The 23,791-nt window shown below is 41.1% G+C and overlaps 3 protein-coding genes across 3 annotated transcripts in view; all 3 read right to left on the reverse strand.

Annotated features, from left to right (window-relative positions):
* diras1b (DIRAS family, GTP-binding RAS-like 1b) overlaps positions 1 to 1,391 on the reverse strand; it is a 2,510-nt gene extending 1,119 nt beyond the window's left edge. The window contains exon 1 of the mRNA XM_008303782.1: positions 1,083 to 1,391. Within this exon, the coding sequence (XP_008302004.1) occupies positions 1,083 to 1,391 (309 nt within the window). The remainder of the gene's footprint in view (positions 1 to 1,082) is intronic.
* The window catches only part of gng7 (guanine nucleotide binding protein (G protein), gamma 7), a 26,787-nt gene extending 21,239 nt beyond the window's left edge, over positions 1 to 5,548 (reverse strand). The window contains exon 1 of the mRNA XM_008303784.1: positions 5,538 to 5,548. The gene's annotated coding sequence lies outside the window, so the exon portion shown is untranslated. The remainder of the gene's footprint in view (positions 1 to 5,537) is intronic.
* Positions 5,549 to 15,210: 9,662 nt separating this feature from the next.
* LOC103373794 (receptor expression-enhancing protein 5) lies at positions 15,211 to 23,398 on the reverse strand. The gene is made up of 6 exons (XM_008303787.1): positions 23,323 to 23,398; positions 23,094 to 23,226; positions 18,789 to 18,882; positions 17,503 to 17,641; positions 16,116 to 16,284; positions 15,211 to 15,908 (listed from the first exon to the last, which is right to left on the reverse strand). Exons 2-6 carry the CDS (start codon positions 23,206 to 23,208, stop codon positions 15,871 to 15,873), a joined length of 555 nt encoding a protein of 184 aa, XP_008302009.1. The 5' UTR covers positions 23,209 to 23,226; positions 23,323 to 23,398; the 3' UTR covers positions 15,211 to 15,870.
* Between the last annotated feature and the right edge of the window lie 393 nt (positions 23,399 to 23,791).

A 23,791-nucleotide genomic window follows, 5' to 3' on the forward strand; every position in this document is an offset into this window, starting at 1 on the left:
ATCTATCTATCTATCTATCTATCTATCTATCTATCTATCTATCTATCCTCCCCATCAATGCACACTTATACCTGTATGTATAAACTGTTGTGAACAAAAGCTTTCATTCATTTGTAAAAACACCATCATGCATGTACCATGTTTCCATTGACTCCTATAACTTCTAATGTTCTACGATGGAATCATTGAAACACATGTTGTGCTGTAGTCACTCAGAATCACTCAAAATAGGTTAAGAGGTCACGCCACCAAGAATATTTAAATAACACAGCTTTCCACATCACCAAAACTGACAAGTCAAGTTGCTGCATGTATATTTGTGAACCAGCACAGATTGTGGCACATTTCCAGAAGGCTTTCAATAAATCGGTAAAAAAAAAGAAGAAAATCTGACAAAGAGTGTTTCAATGATTCCTTCATTTAAAACAAAAAAGCTATATTTTGATATATACATGATATATTTATTTTTAACTTCTTTATTAGATTTATTTCAGACATGCCACAGTATCACAGACAAAAAAGATGAAACGAAAAACACAAACAATAAACGCCAAAAACCAGAATCTACAATAATGTCTGAACACAAGTAGGATGAAGTTTAACTTACTAACTCCTACCTGTTACATGTCCACACATCTCATCTCCTGCTGTTTACTGTTTGCAGCAAACCTTATATTTACACATCTCTTAGAAAACCTTAAGAACACCTTTACTTTTCCACATTATTATATTTTTCAAGTCGTCTTTTTTTTTGTAAATTGTCTTGAATTGTTTTATAGTTGTGCTCATTCTGAGACTGTTCCATAAATTTACCCCACAAACTGAAAAACGGCTACTTTTTGTGGTGGTACAAGCAAATAGCTTTTAAAATTTTAAATTAGCGTTCAATTCGTAGTTTCCAATGTTGCTTGTGAACAGTTGTATGTTATCAGGGAGTGAGTTCTTGTTTGCTTTGGCTATATACATACATGGTCTTTACAACTGTGTCTACAAATGCAGTCAAACTGTATCCTCCCTCTTTATTGTGCACACTCGCCTACAATCCCTTTAGCCGTTCACAAACACACACAGACTCTCCCCACCTGTTGGTAAATGGGTTTGAGCTCCTCCAGGGACTGTTTGCTCGTGATCGAGTAGACCAGGATGAAGGCGTGGCCTTTGGAGATGGACAGACGCTGCATGGCTGGGAACTGGTGACTTCCTGTTGTGTCTGTGATCTGGAGGGTGCACACGCTCTTGTCGCAGCTGATCACCTGGCGGTAGGTGTCCTCCACTGTGGGGATGTAGGTGTCCCTGAAGGTGCCCTTTACGAAGCGCAGCACCAGGGAGCTCTTCCCCACTCCCCCAGCCCCGAACACCACCACACGATAGTCGTTGCTCTGCTCCGGCATTCTGCCCCCTCAGGCTTAAGACAGTGTTACACCTGGAACATCAGGGAGAGGAGAAGCATGATGAGAAGACCACTTTAGCAAATGATTCGTTTAATAACGTCGAGGCGGCGCAGGAGCAGCAGAAACGAGCCAGAATGGGGGCGCTGGTGGTCTCGCGCCAGAGGCTCTCACAGCAATCCATCCATCCTCGTGGTCTGACTGGGAGCCAGAGTACAAATTAGAGAGGATGAATTTGGTGAGGCTCCAAGTGTTTCACCTGACGCAGACATTTCCCTAATCAATACCCTTCGCAGAGTCACAGTTTCTCAGTTTCAACCCCAAAAAACATTCCAGCCTTTCCTCATTTATCAACGATAGCGACTGCAGCAAACCCTGGAGGAGACGAACACAGAGGACTTACAGTTCAGGAGGATAATCTTCAGGCCTCCAGAGGGCGGACACAGAAACACGTACACCACAATGCAATCCAATACATCTACACCTCGGCTCTAGAAGTAAAATTCAATCAAAACCTCTCAAGCAGGAAGTAACAGAGCATTACTAACACTTCAAAAATGCACAGTTGTGTTGGATTTTATGTGTATGATGAAGCACATTGTTAACTGAACATCAACTAAGACTGATTCTGATCCAAGGAAAAATCCAACAAATATAGATGTAAAAGTAGTAATAGTGGGAAAAAACATGTTTTGCTTTGTTATTTTCAATAACGTGAAGGGTAAGCATTAAAAAACCTGCAAAGTAGGGCAAATACTGAAGTGAAATTCAGTTAAAAACATGATGAATGAGTGTTAATGTAGCTCCACATGTGCTGGATGTGTAAACAGGCAACTACAAGCTCAGGGTATATTCATGGCTTGTTGCCCCGAGGGGGTAAAATTCAATAATGGCAATTTTAAAGATATCTAATTTAGAATTTAGTCAATGTTTCTTGTTTATTTGTTCTGTTTCAACCTGATTTGAGACACATCTTCAAGAAATACAGGGGTTCAAAACAAAACGTGTGTTTTACAGATTATAATAATCCACAATGAAACAACGGCAAACCACTCAATTCTGGTTATCAAAATGTTAATAAATGCATTATTAAGTGAAGAGCATGAGCACAAAGGATTCCATAGCTATGATAAACCAGCAGCTCCTCGCTGAAGGACTCAACAAATCTTCACCGTCAGTAATACCTGCTGCAGCTCATGCATATGCATCCGAACAGCATCCTCACACATAATCTATCGCCATCTTTCTAAGTGCTCGCGCCACTGCCGAGTGTCTGCTCATGATTACACATTGTGTCTGCTGCATTATTTATCTGATGTGGTTCTAAACTTGCTTTAAAGTCCTATAATAGGACACGGCTTCAGATGCCATCTCGCTGCTCTCTAAGCTCCGGCTGTAATGAAACAGTAAATTGACATCAATACCATATGGAATGAGTGGATTTCTGTCATGCTTGCTCTGCAGGAACCCACTATTGATGGCGAGCCACCTGTAATTGCATTGCCGGGTTCTAGTTAATATCCGTCAAGGGGCAAGAAATAAATGGGGATTCGGGGAGAGCCTCTTGAGTTTTATAGTCAGTCTCGAGCTGTAAGTACGACTGACACGAGACTGTTTTATATTCATGCCGAACACGCGACACACAGTTAATTTACAGGTGAGCCCGTGGCTTCTGCTCTTATGCCTGCAGACTGTTAACTGTTTTACTCTGGTCTTGGCAAAAACGGAAAAATCTTGGCTTTCTGATGCCTTTGAGGGATGATGAACGCTGCATTTTTTTGAGATAGCAGTGGATGCAGATGCTTTATCCAAGTATTTCCCTTTAAGATTCTGGCAGATTAAGATTCTTTTTTTGTTTTTTTTAAAAGGCTGCAGCAGTGGAAACCTGTGCAATGAGCTACATGTTGATGGTTGCAGCATCGCAGCAAGGCCAAACTGTTTGAAATGTCAAAACTGCCAAAAAGAAACGACTATCATCTGCGCTGCCTCCAACTCTTGGCTTTAATGAGGCCTTCAGTCACGCTGAAGAATTGTGGCCAGAGCTGCCAGAGCTGCACTGTGATTTCTGCTTAGACCTGCTTTATGTCAGACGTTAACAAACACACACCCACACCACAAATCATGCACAAATATGGTGAAAAAAAAAAGCCAAATTACAAAGTTTTCTGACCTTCTTGGAGACAATTAAGCCTCTGTTACAGTTAGGACATCATCTCTAATGGTCATGACAATGTTGCACCCTTTTAAAACTGCTATAATCAATAGTTTTTATATCGACTGTGGCTCAAATGACTAAGTGTACGTGGAAGGTGTTGTTTGTAGCGACAAACTCACAGTCAATTATCATGCAGCACTGCAGTCCACTCAGCTCCGCAGAGCCTCAACTCATTTTTCCGGCTTTACAACACACAGAATTACTGTTTTGGTTCCCTCTGAATCGTGTTTTTAGGTGGCAGCACACAGACAAACAGTCAGTGCCTATAGCTGGTGCACACAGCGGAGCATTTAGCTGTTAAACAGCCTGATATTTCCCTCAGGAGCCGGCAGAGACCAAAACAAAAGGACAGTGAATATTAGAATCGCGTTTGTTTGGTCCCCAGAAACGTGACTCCAAATCAATGCTAATGCTGCTTTGTATCCGCTGAATTGGTAATTAGGCAACTGTTTGCTAACACATCCTCTATAAATACCTACTTTTCATGTTGTTGCTATGTCAGTGCTTTGTTTACAGCTCAGTGTGCTTCCTCCGAGGGGCTAATAATAGATCAGACCGTAAACAAGCCGGCGGTTCAGTCAGGTGATCTCAAACACTCAAGAAAGTCATCTATAAACTGTGATGCCTACGATTACAGCAGACAGCTTGGCTTGTGATTATACAGTTTATCTTCCAAATAAATTTGGCTCAACTGTGGATTTCTTGTCCTGTTTTGTTTATTTTTAGCAGTGTAGCTGTGTTTTCCCAGATCTCAGCAACTTCATGAGTACAGCGTTATTATTAGAGATAGAAGCTGTGGCCAGGACAGTGATAACACAATGTGATTTTGAACTATGTTTTGAGAAAATACAATGGTTCTGATTGACAATTATAAGGAAACACAACGAGGAAAATCCCAATCAGCCGTATAATATCATTAGAGGAGATGGAGAGTATGGCCAGTATAACACCAAAATGAAAAAAATGGGAACTGCCTTTGAAAAAAAATACCATGGATCAGAAGATAATTTGACAGTTGTAATGTAATACTACAAGCAAAAATCACAAAAGTAAGTCCACAATCACAGTCCACAGCTCTACTGTGGTTACCGGAGACACACACACTTGTGCATCCTCTTGATACTGACACGCTCAAATATTCCTTTTACTCTCGCGTCTTTCCTTGACCTGCTTCCTGATCTTCCTCTAGCTGTTTTCTCCTCTGTCTCCTGCTCTCTCTGCTCCCCAGGTCTCCATGCTGTGTGTGATCAATAAACTAAGGCCGCTGTGGTTTTGATCGATGGGGCTCGTCTCTCCGGGAGCTGTCAGTCTGTCATCCATCCTGCCTCACTTGGTGCCTGTTTGGGTTTTTTGTTGTTTTTTTTTTGAGGGGGGGATGTGGATTTCAGCTCCATGACAACAATCCTGCTCATCAAAACCATCCTCCACTCTGTCCCCCACCTCTCTCTCTCTCTTTTTATTTTCCACTTGAGCTAAAATTAGCAGTTCTGTCAGCAGCTAGAACTGCACACACACAGGTGCAACCTCACAGTGACACACATACTGTACTTCCGCTTCCACACCATTTGTCCTTGACACCAGGTCTTTGAGATTAATGACAATCTCTCCCCCCCCACCCCGAAACGCAAGCTGTCGCTCTCCTTCACCCTCCTCTTCTCTTGTTTTATTCGAAACCAGAGGACTGCAGTTCCTTAATGAATTAATGGCACGCTATAAATGCATCTGTGGCAGTGCAGCCAAACTCCATTAGCAGATAGCATTGGCACAGACCAAAACAGGCCCTTTTCTCTCCTTCAGTCAGAAAATAGACGCAACACAGCCTCGTTCGCTTCACAGAGCGAGCGAGGAAATGTCACCTTTAGCGAAAAATATGCACATAATTTCCCTCAAGAGAGCCACTTACGCAGTGGCACAAAGGAAGCGCATTAACCAACATCAAACACAATGCCATTCAACAGATCAAGAGCGTGATTAAATAGACACCCACAAAGCGGTCCCATGGTATCTTGTAGAGAAAGGGGGTTTTAATCAGGCTGCGCACACTGGAATGCTGTGGATACAGGGCTATTTGGCGATGAGTGTTTTACAGGATCAACAGATTATCAGCCGCGGGGCTTTTCTGAAATATCCTCTGACTTTGCGCGCTCGTCATGACAATGTCTGGAACCTGCACAAAGTTTTTCTATCAGACTGGGTTATGTGTGTCGGCGTCGGTGCAGTCGAGCAGAAGATTCCACTGTTCTGTGTGCACACATCAGGTCTTTGCAAGTGTCTGCGTTTCACCGTTGGGATTAATCTGCGGTTTTTTTAGCCAGGCAATTTTTAGACTTGGGTGTTTTCATTAGGTTCGAGCACACTGTAGAGGTTCAATTTATAGATTTTGATCCAGTCTCGCACATTCAGTCACGCTGCTGCTTCACTGCGCTCCCACCTGCTGAAACACACACACACACAATAAGAGGGGCCTAGAAAATGTGTTTGTCTTTGTTGGATTTGATTCAAGGCTCAAAAATTGTGAGAATGTTTCTCCATTTTTTTCCAAAAATAAAAAAAAAGAAAAGCTGCATATTCTTCTGTCTGCGTCAGTGTGCGATGATGCAAAGAAAGGAAACATTTCTTTTTTATCCATAGACATGAAAACTATTAAATATATTCATGATCCATCAGAATAATTGGTCTTCTCCACAGAATATGCAATCTACAGTATTAGATCTCTTTTTTTTTTGTATCTGACTGTCTACTGAAGCTGCTTCTTGCCCTCTAATAAATCCAAACTCTTTCACTGTCGGATGAAAAACCTGCAAAAAAAAAGAAAAAAAGGGCTGCTCTTTAGAAAATCGGAGAAGCAGTGTCACTTTTAGTTAGATGACGGTGCATTTTTGAAGTTAAAGGGGTAGTTTGACATTTTGGGAAATTCTCTTTGTAGCTGTCGAGTGTTAGATGAAAAGATCAGGACCTTTCTCCTATGAGCAGGCTGGCACTGAGCAAAGGATCACAATTTGCAGATAAGCAGAGTGCAAAACATCTGTGCACACGGCGAGCCAAGAAATCGTTTTGCACATGAGCCCTGCAAAAGCACAAATTAAGGTTTATACTGGGTTTTTGTACAGTTTAGGCGAAACTTAGTGGCTAGCTGTTTCCCCTGTTTCCAGTCTTTATGCTGTGCTATGCTAAGCTATGCTATGTTATGCTATGCTATCTGGCTGCAACCTCATATTTGACGGATATGAGAGTGGCTTTGATTTCTTTTTCTAACTCTTTAAAATGAATGAGCATGTTTGCAAATATATGAAACAATTTCTCTGCCAAAACTAGATTCTGAAACCAAGCTATACCTGCATCTGTGCACCTCTACACATGTATAAATGACTGCCTGCTACCTGTCTGCTAAATCAATCAGCTAATCAGTGCAAGTGTAGAAACCTAACCTTACAACCTGATTTGGAATAAAACATTCATAAAATGACATTTCAAATATAGATTTCTCATTTGCATCACATCCCCACATTGCATAATACAAATGGTAAAGTCTAATTCAGGCCAGATGTGATTCACATGTTTACATACATGAGAGAATATACATGCAGTGATACCTGTGGGTGTGCTGGGGGCGTTTGAAGGCCGTGTGTCAGACATGCTGGTGTGTGCATACGCTCCTCATCAGTTTCAATCTATACCGTGATTGAGCATACACCGCTGTCCGTGCGTGGAGCATGTGTACTACACTGTCCAAGAGATTGCAGCACTGTGGTCTTGGCTTAGTAGCTAATCATTGAGCTTAACCTCCTCTGTGCTCGTGGCCTGCTCTGCATTGACCCAATTCCCAGGACTTAAGTTACCAGCAGTCTTCGCATGAGACTGGATGCACCCTGAAGCCCTCTGATACCCCTTTGCGCATCCCTTTGACTCAGCATGGACTGACCCCAACACAGCGGCATGGGAATATCAGCCGAGACACAAGCAGTAAAGGCTGCATATTAATAGAATTGCAGAAGGTTTTGCAAAAGTAGATACATAGCAGGGACCCGAATTTCCACCCAAACTCGCCGGTTTGCTGTGCGAAGTTTGTCCTGAGTGATTCTGTTTGACAAGGAATGAAACATGAATGCGTTGTTGCTTCTGCCGCTGTGAGCTTTTTGTGGGTTCTGACTGAACGACTACTTTTCCTGTACAAGGACACTGGCACTGTAAGACGAGAAGGCCAATATATCATTAGAATAAGGAACTGCTACAGCCACCAGTTTTACAAAATGATGCCAAATAGATGCTACTAAATAACAAAATTGTCATAATCCAGTCAAAAATGGACAGTTTTTGTGTTGTTGTTGAAACACTGACATTTTAGAGTTGTGAGTTTTTCATTAGGAGTAACTGTAGTTTTTAGATTGTTAGAAAAAGATGCCAGTATTTATATTTTATCTGATTACTTTCTGCAATAACATACATCATCAGACTTGCCAGCAATGGCCATGTTGTGGTATCCAGCCCAAAAACTAACTGAAGAAACAAAGCAATAACAATTTGCCCCCTAATATTTACCTTATAAATAAGAAAGAATCATTTAAACAGAATGTGAGGTGCATTTATTTATACACAGATGATAGACTGAAGAGCAGGAGGTAGAATTCTGTGCTAGTTTCCCATATTTGGGTTTATTTCATAGTCCAAAACTGTATAATTCTCTTTCTTCATCATCTATAAATACATTTTTAAAACTAAATTCTATCCAAATGTATGCATGTATCATATTAATGTAAGCTTTGCATTTATTTTGAACTTGATGCAATTTTATGTATGCTAATATACAATTAATGTTCATCATATGTAACCTGTTATGCAATTTATGTCATGTTTGGATGCCAGGAAAATTAGCTGATCGCTATGACACTCGACTAATGAGGATCCTTCAAACAAACAAGTGGTAAAAACCTCACACGTATGCAAAACAGCTTCGCTTTTGCCTGGATGATTTGCATTTCTCAGTTTTAGAATTCAGTTATGGCTGATTTGGTAACACATGGGGCTACTATGAAGATCCCTCTACCTGCAATTAGTCCCTAATATATGTAAATGAAAATATATAAAACAGCACGCTCAGTTTAAGAAGAAAACATTCCCCTCTTGGGCAGATTGATTCCTGAGCTGTAATCAGACATTGTAACCATGATCGTGCTGCTTCTGTGCAGCAGTTTTACACAGGACTGAGTGTAACATCCCCATGTAATTAGTCTTTGAGTGTGTATTAGCACTGAGTATTAGTGTGACCTGGGGAGCACTGACTTGCTCCGTCTGGCCTCTCCATAAGACCCTACTAATGCCTCAGCCTGGCAATCTGGGAGACACAAAAGCACCTGGCTAATAAGAACAGGATTGGACCAAAGAAGAGTAAAGAAATTCAGATTCTAGCACTGGTAAACGAGCAGCCATGCTTGTTTTTCCAAAGTTCACATAATGTATTCAGGTTTATTATTACTTTTTTATTTTTATTTTTAAGGAAGCCTATTCTTAGAGGCTATGAAGGCCCTGACCTGAGCGAAGCACTAATTACAGGCCGGTGGAGTGTGTTGCAGAAGCCTGCCTGCAGTGACAGATGGTGACAGGGTTGGTAGTTTTGGATTGACTCCACTGGTTTTCTACAGTCAAGATCAACTCAGCGCAGCTTCTCTTCCCCCCCCCCCTCCTTTATAATACCAGTTGATCCAGGTCTGATAACAACACAGATGGTTAAAAGCAGAAACAACGAGGGAATCCTGCTGCACACTGTTTGAGATGCAGCTGGGATTAAACTGACCTCTAACTTTTTTCCTCATCCAAAACACAAACACAAGATACTTTTTTTTTTTTTCTTAGCGTCTTATAATACAAAAAGAAGCGATTTAAAGACGGATGGTATTTTTGTCTTAAAATGAATGGCTGGTATTTGCACAAAATGTCAAATAAAACGTGAGGTCATGGTTTACATAATGGACCAGAGCAGGCATCCTGGCCTGCAATTAGTTCGGCACAAGACCAAGAAAATCCTCCCTAATGTCATGAATAATGAAGACTATATGAACCTTTCAAATGAGCTGATGCCGTCAAAACAACTAAAACACTTTAGCATTGATCTGCTCCAGCATGGAGGCAGACTTTATGCAGTATATAGCGCAGAGGTACTCAACAGTGGTGCTGCGCTTGACTAGACTTGTGCTGTCAAAGCAACAGACTTAAACATCGAGAGGAGACAACATTTAACTATTTTTATCAATAAAAATGAGCAGGCGAAGACAAGGCCTCAGCTGAAGCTCCTTTTTGAATTCAGAATCCATTTTGGTTTCTGCACTGACTAAATCAAACCTGATATTATATTTGGTGGCTATTGTCGATTTAAAATACCAACACAGAGATGCTTGGTTAAATATGATGTTGTGAGTGTCAAGAAACAACTGAGGAAACCTGTGTTTAAAAAAATATATATTGTAGATTTGATTCTCCAGGTCACTGAACAGAATATTCTCATTCCAAGAAACAAACTTTCATTGACAAATGGCAGCCATCCAACACAACAACTACACAACAGCTCCAATAATTGCATTAAAGGTTGTTCAAAATAGCAGGGAGATCTTTTTAAATATAAAGCAAACAACTTTCCTCTAATGAGTGTGTCTCTGCATCTTCTGGGTGTGTTGGTATTTTATTAGTCCCCTTTCCTCATTTTGTTCTTGTTAGCTGATTAAAATGTTGCAGGAAACATATTTGCATCTCTCTCTTCATCTCTATTGGGTATCTCACATCCTTTTTTTTTTTTCTGATCAACCAGATCTCATCTCGAACATCATCACAAGCATCACAAGCATCACCGCCTCTCTCTTTCTCTGGTGTTGCTTGTTACCATGTATTGAGTCATTTCTTTGTCCTGCCTCAGCACTGAGAAGTGTTCTTATGCAACTGTGCTGTGGCCATTCAAGACAGACAGACCGACCGACAGACTCCCCCCCTGCCCACATGTCCATTTATCCTCCAACACATGCACGTTTTTAATACAGCCTCTATGCTGCTCTGAAGCACACTCTTTAAAGCTTTACTCGCAGGATTTACTGCCATACATCTCCTCCTCTTTGCTCTCAAACCCTGCAACCCACACACACACACACACACACCCATGACTGGCAGTGCTCAATGCATACAGGAAGTTGAGTCACATACATATGCACAGAAAGGGTCTAAATGATTCACAACTCCCCCCTTCGCATGTCATATGACGGCTCTCCTCTCTATGCATGGTCCACAGCAACAAAATGAATTAAAAAACAAACAAACAAAAAAAACAGCCCATCAGACATGGAGGAAGAGGAGGAGGAGACGTGGAGAAACATGCATCCAGATGGAGGATTAACCGAAGCATTTCCACACAGAAATCGGGCTTTATGCGTCACGCAGGCGTCATTATTAGTGTATAGCTGGATGTTGACGCGCATCTCCGCCTCGACTGTATAGTCAGGAGAAAGTGGGGAGGGAGGGAGGAGAAGGTGGTGGTAGGAGAGGGAGAGGAAGGGGGGGGGGGGAGGCTTGGAGATTGGTGCGCAACGCCATTACAGACCACCCTACTCCTGCTGCTCGGTTCATTCATAAATACCAGAGGATCGCCATCTCGCAGCGGTGCCATCATTTCGCAGTCCCCCCCACCACCTCCCCCTCCTCCAGCCATCCTTCCTCCTCCTCCTCCTCCACCTCCCTTTACTCCTCAAAGCATATGAAAATCCCGACACCCTCACATCTCTGCTCTCCCCATCCATCCATCCCTCCCTCCCTCCCATCCACCTCCTCCTCCTCCTCCTCCCGCTGGCTGCCAATATGGCTGTGCTGGGCATAGGCTACAGTATGCAATCCGCACACGACCGAGGTTATCGAACACAAAATGTGATAGGACGCATTTTAAAAAAAACAACGGGACGGATAGAGAAAAATAGCGATTTTTTGCGCAGGGACAGCAGGAAATCGTGTGCGCACAGCAGCCAGGCAGCCAGGCAGAAGGAAACCGCGGTTACGCCACTGAATACCAACATCTAATCTCCTCGTAAAGATGCGGGGATGAAGCAGCATCTCCGTACCTGGTCGCGAAGTACAGCTCCTCTTCGGGCTCGTCCTTGGTTCAGGAGGATGAGAGACAAACGCCGAAAGCGTCTTAAAGCATTTTACGCGGTTCATGTAGAGCTCATGTCGTCCGATTTCCAACACCACCACGGCAGGCAGGCAGGCAGGCAGGCAGCAGACACACTCTCTCTCTCTTTCTCTCTCTCTCTCTGTCTCTCTCCCTCTCGCTCTTTCTCGCAGATAGGACGTGGGAGGTGCTATGCCCTCTCCCTTTTCTGTCCACACTTGATTTTTCTCTCAGTTCATACACTTCCTAGTGGTTGGATGGCAGCAAAATAAGGGATTTTTCTTGTTTTAAAAATTCCTTTTGTGGAGGCCGCAGGTGTGGGAATTTGAGAATGAGAACAAAATTGAAAAAAATATGGCATCACTAATAAAAACTAAATACCCATATGTAATGCTATAATCAACTTATATGTGCCAAATAGAGGTGTTAACAAATTGTGGGTCCCTGAGCAGCAAAAGAAAAAAAAAAAATTAAAAAAAGAAAGAAAGAAAAATGAAACTTATAGTCAGAAATTGCAACCTAAGCAGAGCCTCATGTCATTCCCAAACGATTCAGTCAATATTTCAGCCACAGCCAAGTGCAGCCACCATCAGATAGATCTCCCCAGAGCCATGGCAGACTGATGCCAGATTCATTTGGCCTGGAGCTACAAAATGATAAGGCAAACCAAAAGTGATGAATGGAATTTTGTGAGGGTAAAAGGTCATAAATATTAGATTATTTTTTTTTGGTGGGGTCAGGTGTGGAATTTAAGTGTTATTTTACATTCTGATAACACTCAAGCTACTTTATGACATGATGTAGAAGCACAGTACGAATCAGGTTTAAATGATGTTAAAATAGTGAAATGACAGGGTTAAATGTTTTGGTATTTGATCTTATCAATAGTTGTAGTATTATTATGAGTATTATGGCATCATTTGGTTGAATGATTCCAGATCAGCACCACGGACAGCGACCTCTTTTGTGTTTCAGCACCGTGGACAGCGCAAGTTAATCACGAATGCAGTGAACGCAGCAGGACGCGCATCCTAAAAGCTACATAATGTTGCAAAATAGCTTCTTAGTTAATGGGAAAATTAATGACAAATAAGATCCCATATACTAGAGGTGCATCAGCCCACTTTGAATTCTCAGCCCACGCCGGCATCCATCAGAAAATGTCACTGGTTTCGGTTAATATCGCAATTATAAACGTGAATAAGCCTCTCCCTGGTGCTAATTCAGGCCCATGGCCAAGTCAGACCAGGCCTTGTTTTGAGCCGTGCTGTCTGTACGTGATGGTCTCACTGTATGACTCACCAACTCCACCGTCCGCACAGCCTTGAGTTTGTCCCCCTCTGTCGGCCGGCAGGAGAACTGCAGGGGGTGGAAGAAAACCTGGAAATAGATGCAGATACTAAAATGGTTATTAAAGTTATTGAAAGTAGGAGTGGTTGTAATATGCGGTGAAGATGATGTAGGTTTAAGAAGGAGGAGAGACTGTGCAAGAAAATGTAGACTTAAAAAAAATCGGCTTGGGTACGCGGAGTCAGATTTAAATCATAAATCAAAAATGAGACTGAAGCTGACATGCACATTTTGTTACCAGTTTGTTCATCTGTAAAAAAACAAAACAAAACAGGATAGCATCTAGCACAACAGCTTCACAAAACTGGGATTATTGTTAATTTTCAATACTTCTGTAAACAAAAACTTTCTGAGATGTTTGCTGAAGGAAAATAATTCAATGCTTTTAAATGTGCAGATGCCCCAGCAAAAAACAACATACAGCAGGGCCACATATTTAACCAGAAGACTGTGATTTTCTTTTAAATTCACCTTTTGGGGAACGGGGATGGGCTGCAAGGTGGCTCAGTCCTTTGTACCGTTGCTTCGCAGCGAGAGGGTCGCTGGTTTGCATCCTGGTGAGGACACCTGGGATCTTTCTGCATGGAGTGTGCACGTTCTCCTCGTGCAGCGTGGGTTCTCTCCGGGTTCTTGGGTTTCCTCCCACAAGGTTAATTGGTGATTCTAAATTGTCCGTAGGTGTAAATGTGAGTGTGCTTGGTTGTCTGTCTCTAAGTGTAGCCCTGCAATAGACTGGTGACCTGTCCAGGGTGTCCCCTGCCTTCACCCTAAGTCAGCTGGGATATGCTCCAGCCCCCCATGACCCTAATGAGGATTAAGCGGTGTATAGATAATGGATGGATGGGAACAGGGATGTGTATATCTAGTTTCTAGCAAGCCTTACAATACTTAAGGTATTTCACTCCAAACTAGCTAGTTGGAAGCATATCGGACGACAAAACTGCTAGAATTTACCAAGTGCGAACCACGACTGTCTGTAGAAAACGTTGTCCCAATCAGCCAAGTAGATGTTGACATATTTCACAGAATAAGTGAAAACTCTGACCTGCTGGCGGTGCTACGTGAGAAGAAAAAGAACGGCCACAGTCATTAGAATTCATCACTGCTGCTCGTAGAAATAAGGTGGCTGGAAAATACTTGTGTATGTATAAGACATGCTTTCTCCCTTCAGCTCTTTTTGTAATGCCACTACAGGCCCCACACACTTAATACACACTCTGTGGATCAAACCCAAACAGCAACACAATGCAATAATTGGTTTCTAGGTCCCGTTTCTGTTAAATCGATATCCCGCCAGCTGTCGGCGGCCGAGGGCACGCACAACAAACGCCCAGCAGGCGCGTCTTCACGGCAGTCATTTCCAGATGGGTGACTTCCTCCCTCTGCGCTGGTGTGTGGCCATCACACTGGCTCCACATCCACCATTTCCCATGCATTACATCCAGCGCACAAACACAAAGGGCCTCCAATTCAGAGGCCCTCAAGCGTGAACACAGAGTTGCACACAAATTAATGTGTGGGTGGTTAGGCTGTCTGAATGCTGGCAAATGTACTTAAGAGGGACGGGTCAAAAGATCAAGTGGATACGTAGGATGGCAGCGCGGCCCTGGTGTTTCCCTTGCTAAAAACATCCCAACACAAACATCTGAAATAACACATTATCTACAGCCATGTTTGAAGAGAGATTACAATTCACTGCTTTAATTCTATGCAAAAAAAACCCACATCTAGTTTAATTTAAAACTTAAAGCGAATGTTAAATTGATATATTCCAATTTCAAAAACGGTTACTGAAACTTTTAATTTTCTCAAAACACAGAGCGAGATAGTCAGGCGCCTTTTACAATTACTGCAGATAAAGTTAATTAATAAAAAAAAAACATCGGTGCAGCAAAATGAACTAGAACTAAATCCGCAGAGGTTATAGATCCAGAAATACAATTTCCCCGACTCGCCACTGCTATAAAAAAAAAAAACAATTACAGAAATCACTGGAGCGTGAACGTTGTAATTTGGACCAAATAAAATCCTATTTCCCACCTTGTGAGGTGCTTGGAAAAAGGGGCCCTTGAAAGAACAGAAATAAATCCGCAAGTTTAAAGTCAAACACAGAAACCTTTAGTTCATCAGGGTTCCAGTTTTATTGAGATTATAAATTAAGACATATCAAAAGACAGGAGTTGTCCAGTTACTGTTAAAGATTGAAAACCTTCCCAATAGCTCAAACAGACTTTAAATTCTGCTGGGCACATACGAGAATAAGGCTAGTGAGAGCAACAAGGTACTGATGGCATTTAAAAGTTCCAGTTTTGATTATCAATGTATAAAAAAAGGCTGTTTATGAAAACATTTTAAGGCAACCTGTTTTTACAACCAGCACCACCAGCCTCAGTTTTCTGTCACAAATGGCTCAATTTGACATATTTATTTCAACTTTCAGGTATGCAATCATACTTTTTTTTTTTGCTATTAATGTCTTTCTTTCTGCTTCTTTTGTCACACTTCACATGAAAAAAGTCACAGTTTAACCGATTGTCTTAGCAGTACCGATGGACGTAAACTGTTGTGGATGCACAATCTTTAATGCATTTTCATGGGAGGAGTGTGAAGCTTCATTTCACCACATGAAGTAGGGGTCAGTCAACATCTTTGCCATGGAAGGAGGAGGACAAACCAAAGGCGAACAACATACATACACACATACACTCACTCATTCACTCAGACAGCCAGTCAGCCAGTCAGTCAGTCACATACACAGCAGGCCCTTTCCATGTTTCTCACTGCTCTTTGTCGTGGACGAGGGCCCGGTTAACAGCTGATGGAATAAACAGAGAAGAAAAAATAGACTGTAAACTTAAGAAAAAAACAAGGAAAGTGCAAAAATATTGCTGTATTTGAGGGTGTATAACTACAGTGTGAATAATGTGTGAGGTGATGCACCGGTTTGTCGACTGAATCAATACGTTGCTGCATGCAGTAATTAAATGTGGCTCTACTTGCATGTACACAGCGGCCAGCTCACCCTCCTTTGTGACGGTCTCAGTTATGTTCTTAGCCTTGGCACTCAGGTCGCTGACCATGGTGTCCATGGTAGCCTGGTGTTTCAAGAAAAATGGCCGGATCACGCGCTTGTACAAGATCTCGGAACCGTTCCACGTCACTGGAGCCATACACCAAATCAGGAACAAACACTGAGGAGAGAGCAGAGAGCAGATCTCAGACATCGTGCTGCTGTCTAAAGGGACTGATGTTAGGTTCTTTACCTTTAGTGATAACAAAGTGAAGAACTTTGGGTTTTGGTGCGTTGGTCGGAACAAACAAGTAATATGATGTCACCGTGGACAGGAAATTAGTTTTGTGTATTATCTAACATTTTCAAAGTCTACAGACTAATCAGTAAACATGATTAAAGAAAATGTAAGGCTCAATCAATAATGAAAATAATTGTAAGCAGCAGCCCTGTGATACATAAACTGTGTGCAATTAACAAGAGCAGTGTTGGCATTTTGCTAGAATGTGTGCTGTATTGTATTGCTGCTGTGTTGACAAGCCTATCTTAATTTACCCATTGCACTGGATGAGACATTGTTGACTAGTCCTATTTTTCCAGGACTAAGTTTATTCATTGAAAGCAAACCATCTTACTGAAGGCGAGCAAGGGCGATCTTGGTAATTAGGTTGAAACAATTGCACGGGGATGTGACTCTGAATGGTCAAAGCGGAGCTCTCTGATGTGTGGGGTCACTTTGTCTCATGACACAGATTACTACTTTTCCAGACTACAGAAGAGAAACTCGTGTCCCAGATCAAACGGGAAATGAAATGGTGAGAACCACTTCTAGTGAAACTGATGAGAATTGCAGTGTCCCAATTCCATAAAAAAAAAAAGGTACAATACATTTACATGCACGTAGATGCGCATATAACTACAACGTTGGTTTTTACTGCAACAAAGACAGTAAACAGTGTTGCAAAAGCTTCAATAACTGGGTTCTTGGAGCTGTCTCACAAGTATTCAATATTTCTTCTTGTTCAGTGTATCATCAGATGACAGTGTCCACCAATCTGCATACTAATTTTTTTTGGACTATAATTTCCCAGTATGAACAGACAACATAATCAAAACCTTCTTAAAATGCATATTTTGTATGTAGCATAATGCACCCTTCTGCATGCAGCAGATTCCTTCTTCTGCCATTACGCAATGTGTCCACAAGAGTGCAGTGCTAGCAAGCATCAAAGTCAAGGCCTGCAGACATCAAACCTCGTGATTCAACACAGCTGACAGCTTTTGGTTTGATCATGTGAGTAGACTTAAGTTTGTTGTCAGTTTCATACAGAGGAGCCAAAGAATTTAAACAGCAAAAGTACCATAAAAAACACTCCACAAACTAAAAAGGTGAGCTTACCTTGCCAGCATAGTAAAATGGGAACCAGGAGAGAAAGATGTCAGAGAAGGCTTCAACAATGCTGAAGACTCCGTAAACAACCCAGTAGGTCAGCCACTGTGTGTCATCCTCCTTAACTTTGCTCTCAATGGCCTTGATGCTGAAAGGGCAGAATGATAAGTTTGAGCTAATGACCTGATGAGGTAACAACATTCATGGTGCATAAAGTTCAAGTCCAAACTCTAAGTAGTGATATCCTGGACTGCAGAGCAAGCTTTTTCTGACAGGACAGCTACCTGCATTATGTGTGTATCATGCATGTTGTTTTCCAAAAATCCCTGTACTTCTTTATAGAGTAGGGAATGTAGTCAAGATGCTTCAGGCCTGAAGAGTACACACCATTTAATTGTAGTGAGCTGACTGTTTAAAAAGAAGTTGGTTTATAATAAGAAGTCCACAGGAGAACCATATCTTATTAGTTTAAATTTTGTCAGGTGTCTCTCATATTTGTTAACAGCACATCAACAGTTGGTGGCAACAGTAACCATCCCTGCTCTGTGTTGGCGTGTTTGAAAATCTGAAGTCATTGTTCTGTGTATAATACATTCACAAGCTAAGCTAGCCTCAGTGAGTGAGTATTTTCCAATATTGGCCTTTTCACACAAACTCTTCTTTTGTGTTGCTGACAGTGTTCTCTTTGTTGAGCTGCAGCAGTGGAACGGTTCCACATAGAAACCATTTTTTACTAAAGGAGAACAGTTCAAGGACATCACTACAGCCAGCAGGGAGAGGAAAAATGATTGCAGTAACCAGGACATTTTTTCAGTGTGCACGCATGCATGCAGCTGTGTGTTGACAGACTTTAAAAAAAAAATCAGAGCCTATCCTTTACACCTTTGTCTTTTAATATATACTTGAATGTGACAAACAATGGTGACAAGCTGAGATGAGGTACAATCAGCCAATGTCAGCGAACCATAAAGTAAAAGTCTCAGTTGTATTACAAAAGGCAAAAATGACCTTTTGCACAGAACATATTTTGATATGCAGCACAAAAACCACACACCTAATCAATTACACTTAATAATTAACAACGACTGCATTCCATTTGGATGTGTCGGTCATAAAGCTCTGATATTATCATACTGCCTGACTGGGAAGGGCCACAGTTATTAATAGTTTGATATAAATGTGCTTTTCAATGCAACTCTAGTTGTCTGCGAACTGACTTTGAACTATATGTTCATAAAGGAAAGAAACAGAAGAAAATGTGAATGGTATTCAAGTAAGCGTGACTTCATACATACGAGAAATATGCTGGATAGGCAAAGCCGATCAGGTTGCAGAGTAGTGAGGCTCCATAACCAAAGAGAAGATACAGCCCGATAAGACCCAGAATACCTGCAGAGAGAAAGATGAGAGGAGGCAAGTGAGGTGAGAGCAGACGGCACGACACGAGGGGGAGGGGGAGGTTATCCGGTTACTTGACAAACACCTCTCATGTCAAGCCACATTAATTTGTTGTCAAAGTGTGTCTGTTAGCAGGATCTCCAGGCTGCACAGCACCAGGATGAGGAGGAGCACCACATACAAGTCAAACACTGACATTCAAGTCCAGCCAGTGGAAGAGGCTGACTTTCAATACACCTCAAAGCTCACACAGTTATGTCCAACTATGCAGCTCAAGTCCACGGAGCCAAAGTAAGTGAGAGATTCCACAAATACCACAACTTCTGCATGACTTAAAACATCAGTTGCACTACAGTATGCGTGTAATGTACAAAGAGATTTAAACAGATGCCTTTAAATGCAACACATATTTCCAAACGTAAGCCCAGCTTCTCAAATGTGCAGATTTGATGTATTTTTGTCATATAACACTAAACTAAATATCTTTGGAATTTGCATTGTCATAGGTTTGTTAATAAAAGCAATAGGAAGACCTATGAAAGTGAAAATGGACGTTTTTGTTTAATGTTTACCAGCATTTTATAGCCAAAGAGATAATTAAAGAAAACAACAGCCAAAGTAAGTGTACTTTTATGATGCCTACAATGTTCAGCGTTGGGTTTGTTGCCGTCATGTTGAAGTAAATTAAATATAGTGAGGAGTTCTACTGTTAAAATGATCATGTACAGTAATGAACATATAATTGAATTTACACATTCAATAACACCACACAGACAAGTAGAGAAAACAACCAAATTAAACACCCAAAATATAATAAACTATAGTAAAACTAAGCAAAGCAGCAGGTTAGAACTGGAAATATGAAACTTTAAGTTAACAGCTTTGTTCTTTTTAAAGTAAGTTTTAGAAAGTAATTTAATTTATTGATTAATATATGAACAGAGCTTTTGCTGCTTACTTTTAACAACACCACTTTGGCTGCATTGCTTACTGTAATCCCTCAAAGGCTTAAACAGCTTGCTGGCTGGCTGACAGCGAGATGCTGACTTTACAAAAAAAACATACAGTCCACTGCAGTGTGGCCAGCTCTTTTCACCTACCCACTTCTGCCATTAGTGACTTCTCTAAATTTCTCCAAATTAATCAGTTTTTTTCTCTTCTATTTGCAGAAGGGAGATTCTGTTCTTTCAAAATGTGCAGAGACAGTTTTATATATGTATATTTTTGGAACACTCCCAGTTTCAATATTCAGATGGTGTTTCTTTGGGAACCAGGTTTAAGGTAAACTAGGACAAGAAGAAAGACTGATCCATAAGCTTCTGTAGATATCAGCAACACCATATATCATTCAAATTTATGCAAAACACAAGTGCTGATATGAAATTAAAATATGACAAATGCCAAGAGCATAATGGAGACGCACAGCTTTCAAAGCACTAAAAGCCTTTGATGCTGCTGTAACTACCGCCTGCTCTTTACATCTCATTTGTTTGTCGCAGCTCATACACAAATATCTGTGCAATTCTGTCTACCCAGCTCCCTCTAATCCAGGCAAAGTGGCAGAACTGGTTGAAAGTGAAGCGAACAAAGACACTGGCTTACAAACGCTCCAGTCTGCAGAGCAGCAGTGTTGCATCTGGAAATGATAAACTGGTGTGTTTAATTGGTCAGTGATGACTCATAAAAAAATTCACTGCTAGATATTTTCTTCTATGCAACAAACTGTTCAAGTGCTCCAAGACAATGAACAATGAATGCATCCATGTGACATGATGTCTTTCTTGTGGAAAACTTGAAAATAAGGGTCAGAAGTCACTACACAGTTGTGTAATCTTGTAAAATATGTCTCAAGCATACTAATTACAGGGTAGCGGCAGTCCAGCTGAAAATCCAGTTCCGCTTAACATCAAATTATCACAAAACCCCATTGTTATGAGTACAGTGGGTGAGAGGTTGAAGTTGGCTTTAAAAACATGAAGTTCATAACCACTAACAGTAAGTCATCTGGCTGCATGCATAGTACAGATGAGCCGTCTCTACTCCAGTCAGCACACTGGTCTTCACACTTTGAGGCGTCACAAGAGTCAGCATGAACTCGAGATGTTTCTCAGCAGCTTTGTAACCTTGTTCCTCTGACTAGCTCAGACAAAGGCAAAGTACAACATAACTTTACAGTGAGGCAACAGGAACAAACTGAAACTCATCATCAGTATTTATAACACGCCTGAAATGTGGCCAAAGAAACAAATGAATGGCTATTTTCTCAAGTTCACATGACACTAACAATACATCTCCACAAGCAGGACAAGACGTGGTATAATTTGGCTGCTCTGTCTGGTTCTACCTTGTGTTAAATGCAAGGTAGAGACAAGTTTGGTGGTATTTACAAAAAATCTCTGCTATTTGTTTTGCTAGTCATTTTTGTGGTAGGTGTAGAGCAAAAACATTTAAGCATTTGAATGCAGATTAAAATCAGCAGCTGAATCTGCAACACTGACATTTACTGACCACATGATAGCTTATATCAGCTTATCGCCTCACAACAGCATCATAGAAAAGGCAATGAAGTGCAGAATAGAAATGCGAAATATATGTTTGTTGTACTTTAAGAAACCACAGCAATTGCCTTCATTATCTGCCTATTGCTTTATAATTAACTATTTATTCACTTGTTCTATAAGATGTCAAACAGAAAGAAGTGAAAAATGCACATCACAGAAAACAATTTATCAGTTTAGTTCATTGAAATTAATCAGCGGTCCATATGAGCTCTAGTTTACAGGGTTATCCATTACATAATTTGTCTAGCAGAGAGCTCTACATTCACTTTTCAGTTGTTCAGTGTCATGCTGAAGGCATTAAATAATCAAATCTGAAGGATCCTTACCAAAATGTTTTGTGTTTATTAGGTTTTTAAAAAAAAATTATATCTGAGGACATAATGGTTTTTACATGTTTTTAGACTTACGAATAACAATATCAGCCACTAAAATCTGATCCATGAACTTAAAATGAATGTAATCGTTGCTTGAGATACTCTTGCACAGTTACCAGTGTTTCCTGATTCACTTCTTGTCACCAAAAGTGGAGCAGACTTTGCTGCAAAGTATAAAATCTCGTCTTAAAACTCACTTTTATCGTTTGGCTTTTCCTGATGGATGGTAACTCTTGTAGTTATTTAAAAACCTGTAAATTGTTAAATGTTAAGATATGAGTTTTATATCTTTTATTATATGTTTTTATTGTAAAGTGTTTTGCAACTTTGTTTTAGACAAGATTCCAATAAAGTAAATTAAAAGGAATTTATTAATACATTTTAGTTAGTCCAATAACAGTCCAGATTTATTGTTGGGGTAACTTTTCTCTTTGAACAAAAAATCTACAGTTCTTTGCCAGCAGACTTGTGATCCATGTCTGACTTAATGCAGCTAAAAACAGAAATCCTTCATATGTAGCATCCAACATTCACATATTTTCTGACCCTGAAATTGGTTATTTAAATGTGAACACACATCTGTTTTGATCGATTTGGAATAAAGACAGTGGATTTGAATGTAGGTCACCCTGGCTGACATGCTTCCTGCAGCTGAGTGGCATTGTAGAAAAACTTGCCTGAGGTCTCTCGCCTTTATTGACTTCTACTGTGCAAACTGACTACAGGGCTGTGTCAAAACACAACTCCCAAAAGCTAATTGGGGGAGCAGCTTACAGCTGAATAACCAGTCATCCTAGAATGTACTTCCATCTTTGCCTTGCACTGGGTATTTCAGGACGTGATAAAAATACCCCCCTGAGGACCAGCTGGTGGTGGATCTGGGATACTAGAAGCAGCAATATTTCGAAATAGGTGCATTAGAGGGATGATACACCATCTCTAATCTTGCAATGCAGCATAAAGGCCTGAGCTGGTTGAACTTTGGTATATTGGCAATAAAAATGAGACAGCTAACAGTGTCACAGGATATGAAACCACACTGAGAAGACACGTAGTCATGCAACACTGTGACCACAGCAGTGTGCCAGTCGGTTTGAATGGTAACTTATCAGCTAAACCGGCTAACGTCGGCTTGTTTGCTTAACATGAAGGGTGTACCGAGTTTTTTTTTCTTTTTTTGACGATAAGCTCAATTATATCTCCAGTATGGTACAAAGTACAGGTGTTAAACTATGTTTTCTCCTGTTTTCGTGTGTTGTTGACATACCCACGGCGATATATTCTCTCTTCACTCCCGTTTTTTCTTCCAGCGTCGCCAACTGATCTGTCACCAAGTTCTTCTCGTGGAGCAGAGTCACGAAGCGCTCTTTAAACTGACTCATTTTCGGGCCTTTTTCAGCCTGTGGCCGAAACAAATAGCACAGAAAACGACACAAATGTTACATGTACCAATACTCGAAGGGTTTGTGTTAAAAACAGAGGGTTGTTTTACTAACCTTTGTTTGATAACTTGCCCGAAAACTCGCCGCTGAGACGTTGGCTGCCTGGCTGCCTGCTGACTGAGTTGCGGGGACAGAGGGGGGAGGGGTTTGGGAGTGAGCCGCTGACCAATCAGAGGGCTCCGTTGAGTAACGCTCGCTGCAGCCGCTAAAACCAACGGTTTGTGCTGCACACAGACTGCGCAGGCGCATACCGAAGCAGGGGCGAAGATGAGGGGGTCAATGAAGGTCTTGGGGTGGCACACAAATAGCAAAACAACAAAACAAACAAACAAAAAAATGGGGCCTTCTGCTCGACCAGCTCTGATTTGCTTGAACCATTTTTTTTTTAAAATCATAAACTATGGATATTTAAAATGGTATCTGTGAAATTTTAGATTGCCATATCAGGTACTTTCATTTAAATTGTTTGTATTGTTTGGTTGAAAAGAGACAAAATGTTATTTCTTAGCATGCCATTGATTTA

This window comes from Stegastes partitus, unplaced genomic scaffold (assembly GCF_000690725.1).
Source record: "Stegastes partitus isolate 25-593 unplaced genomic scaffold, Stegastes_partitus-1.0.2 Scaffold2068, whole genome shotgun sequence".
Lineage (NCBI taxonomy): Eukaryota > Metazoa > Chordata > Actinopteri > Pomacentridae > Stegastes > Stegastes partitus.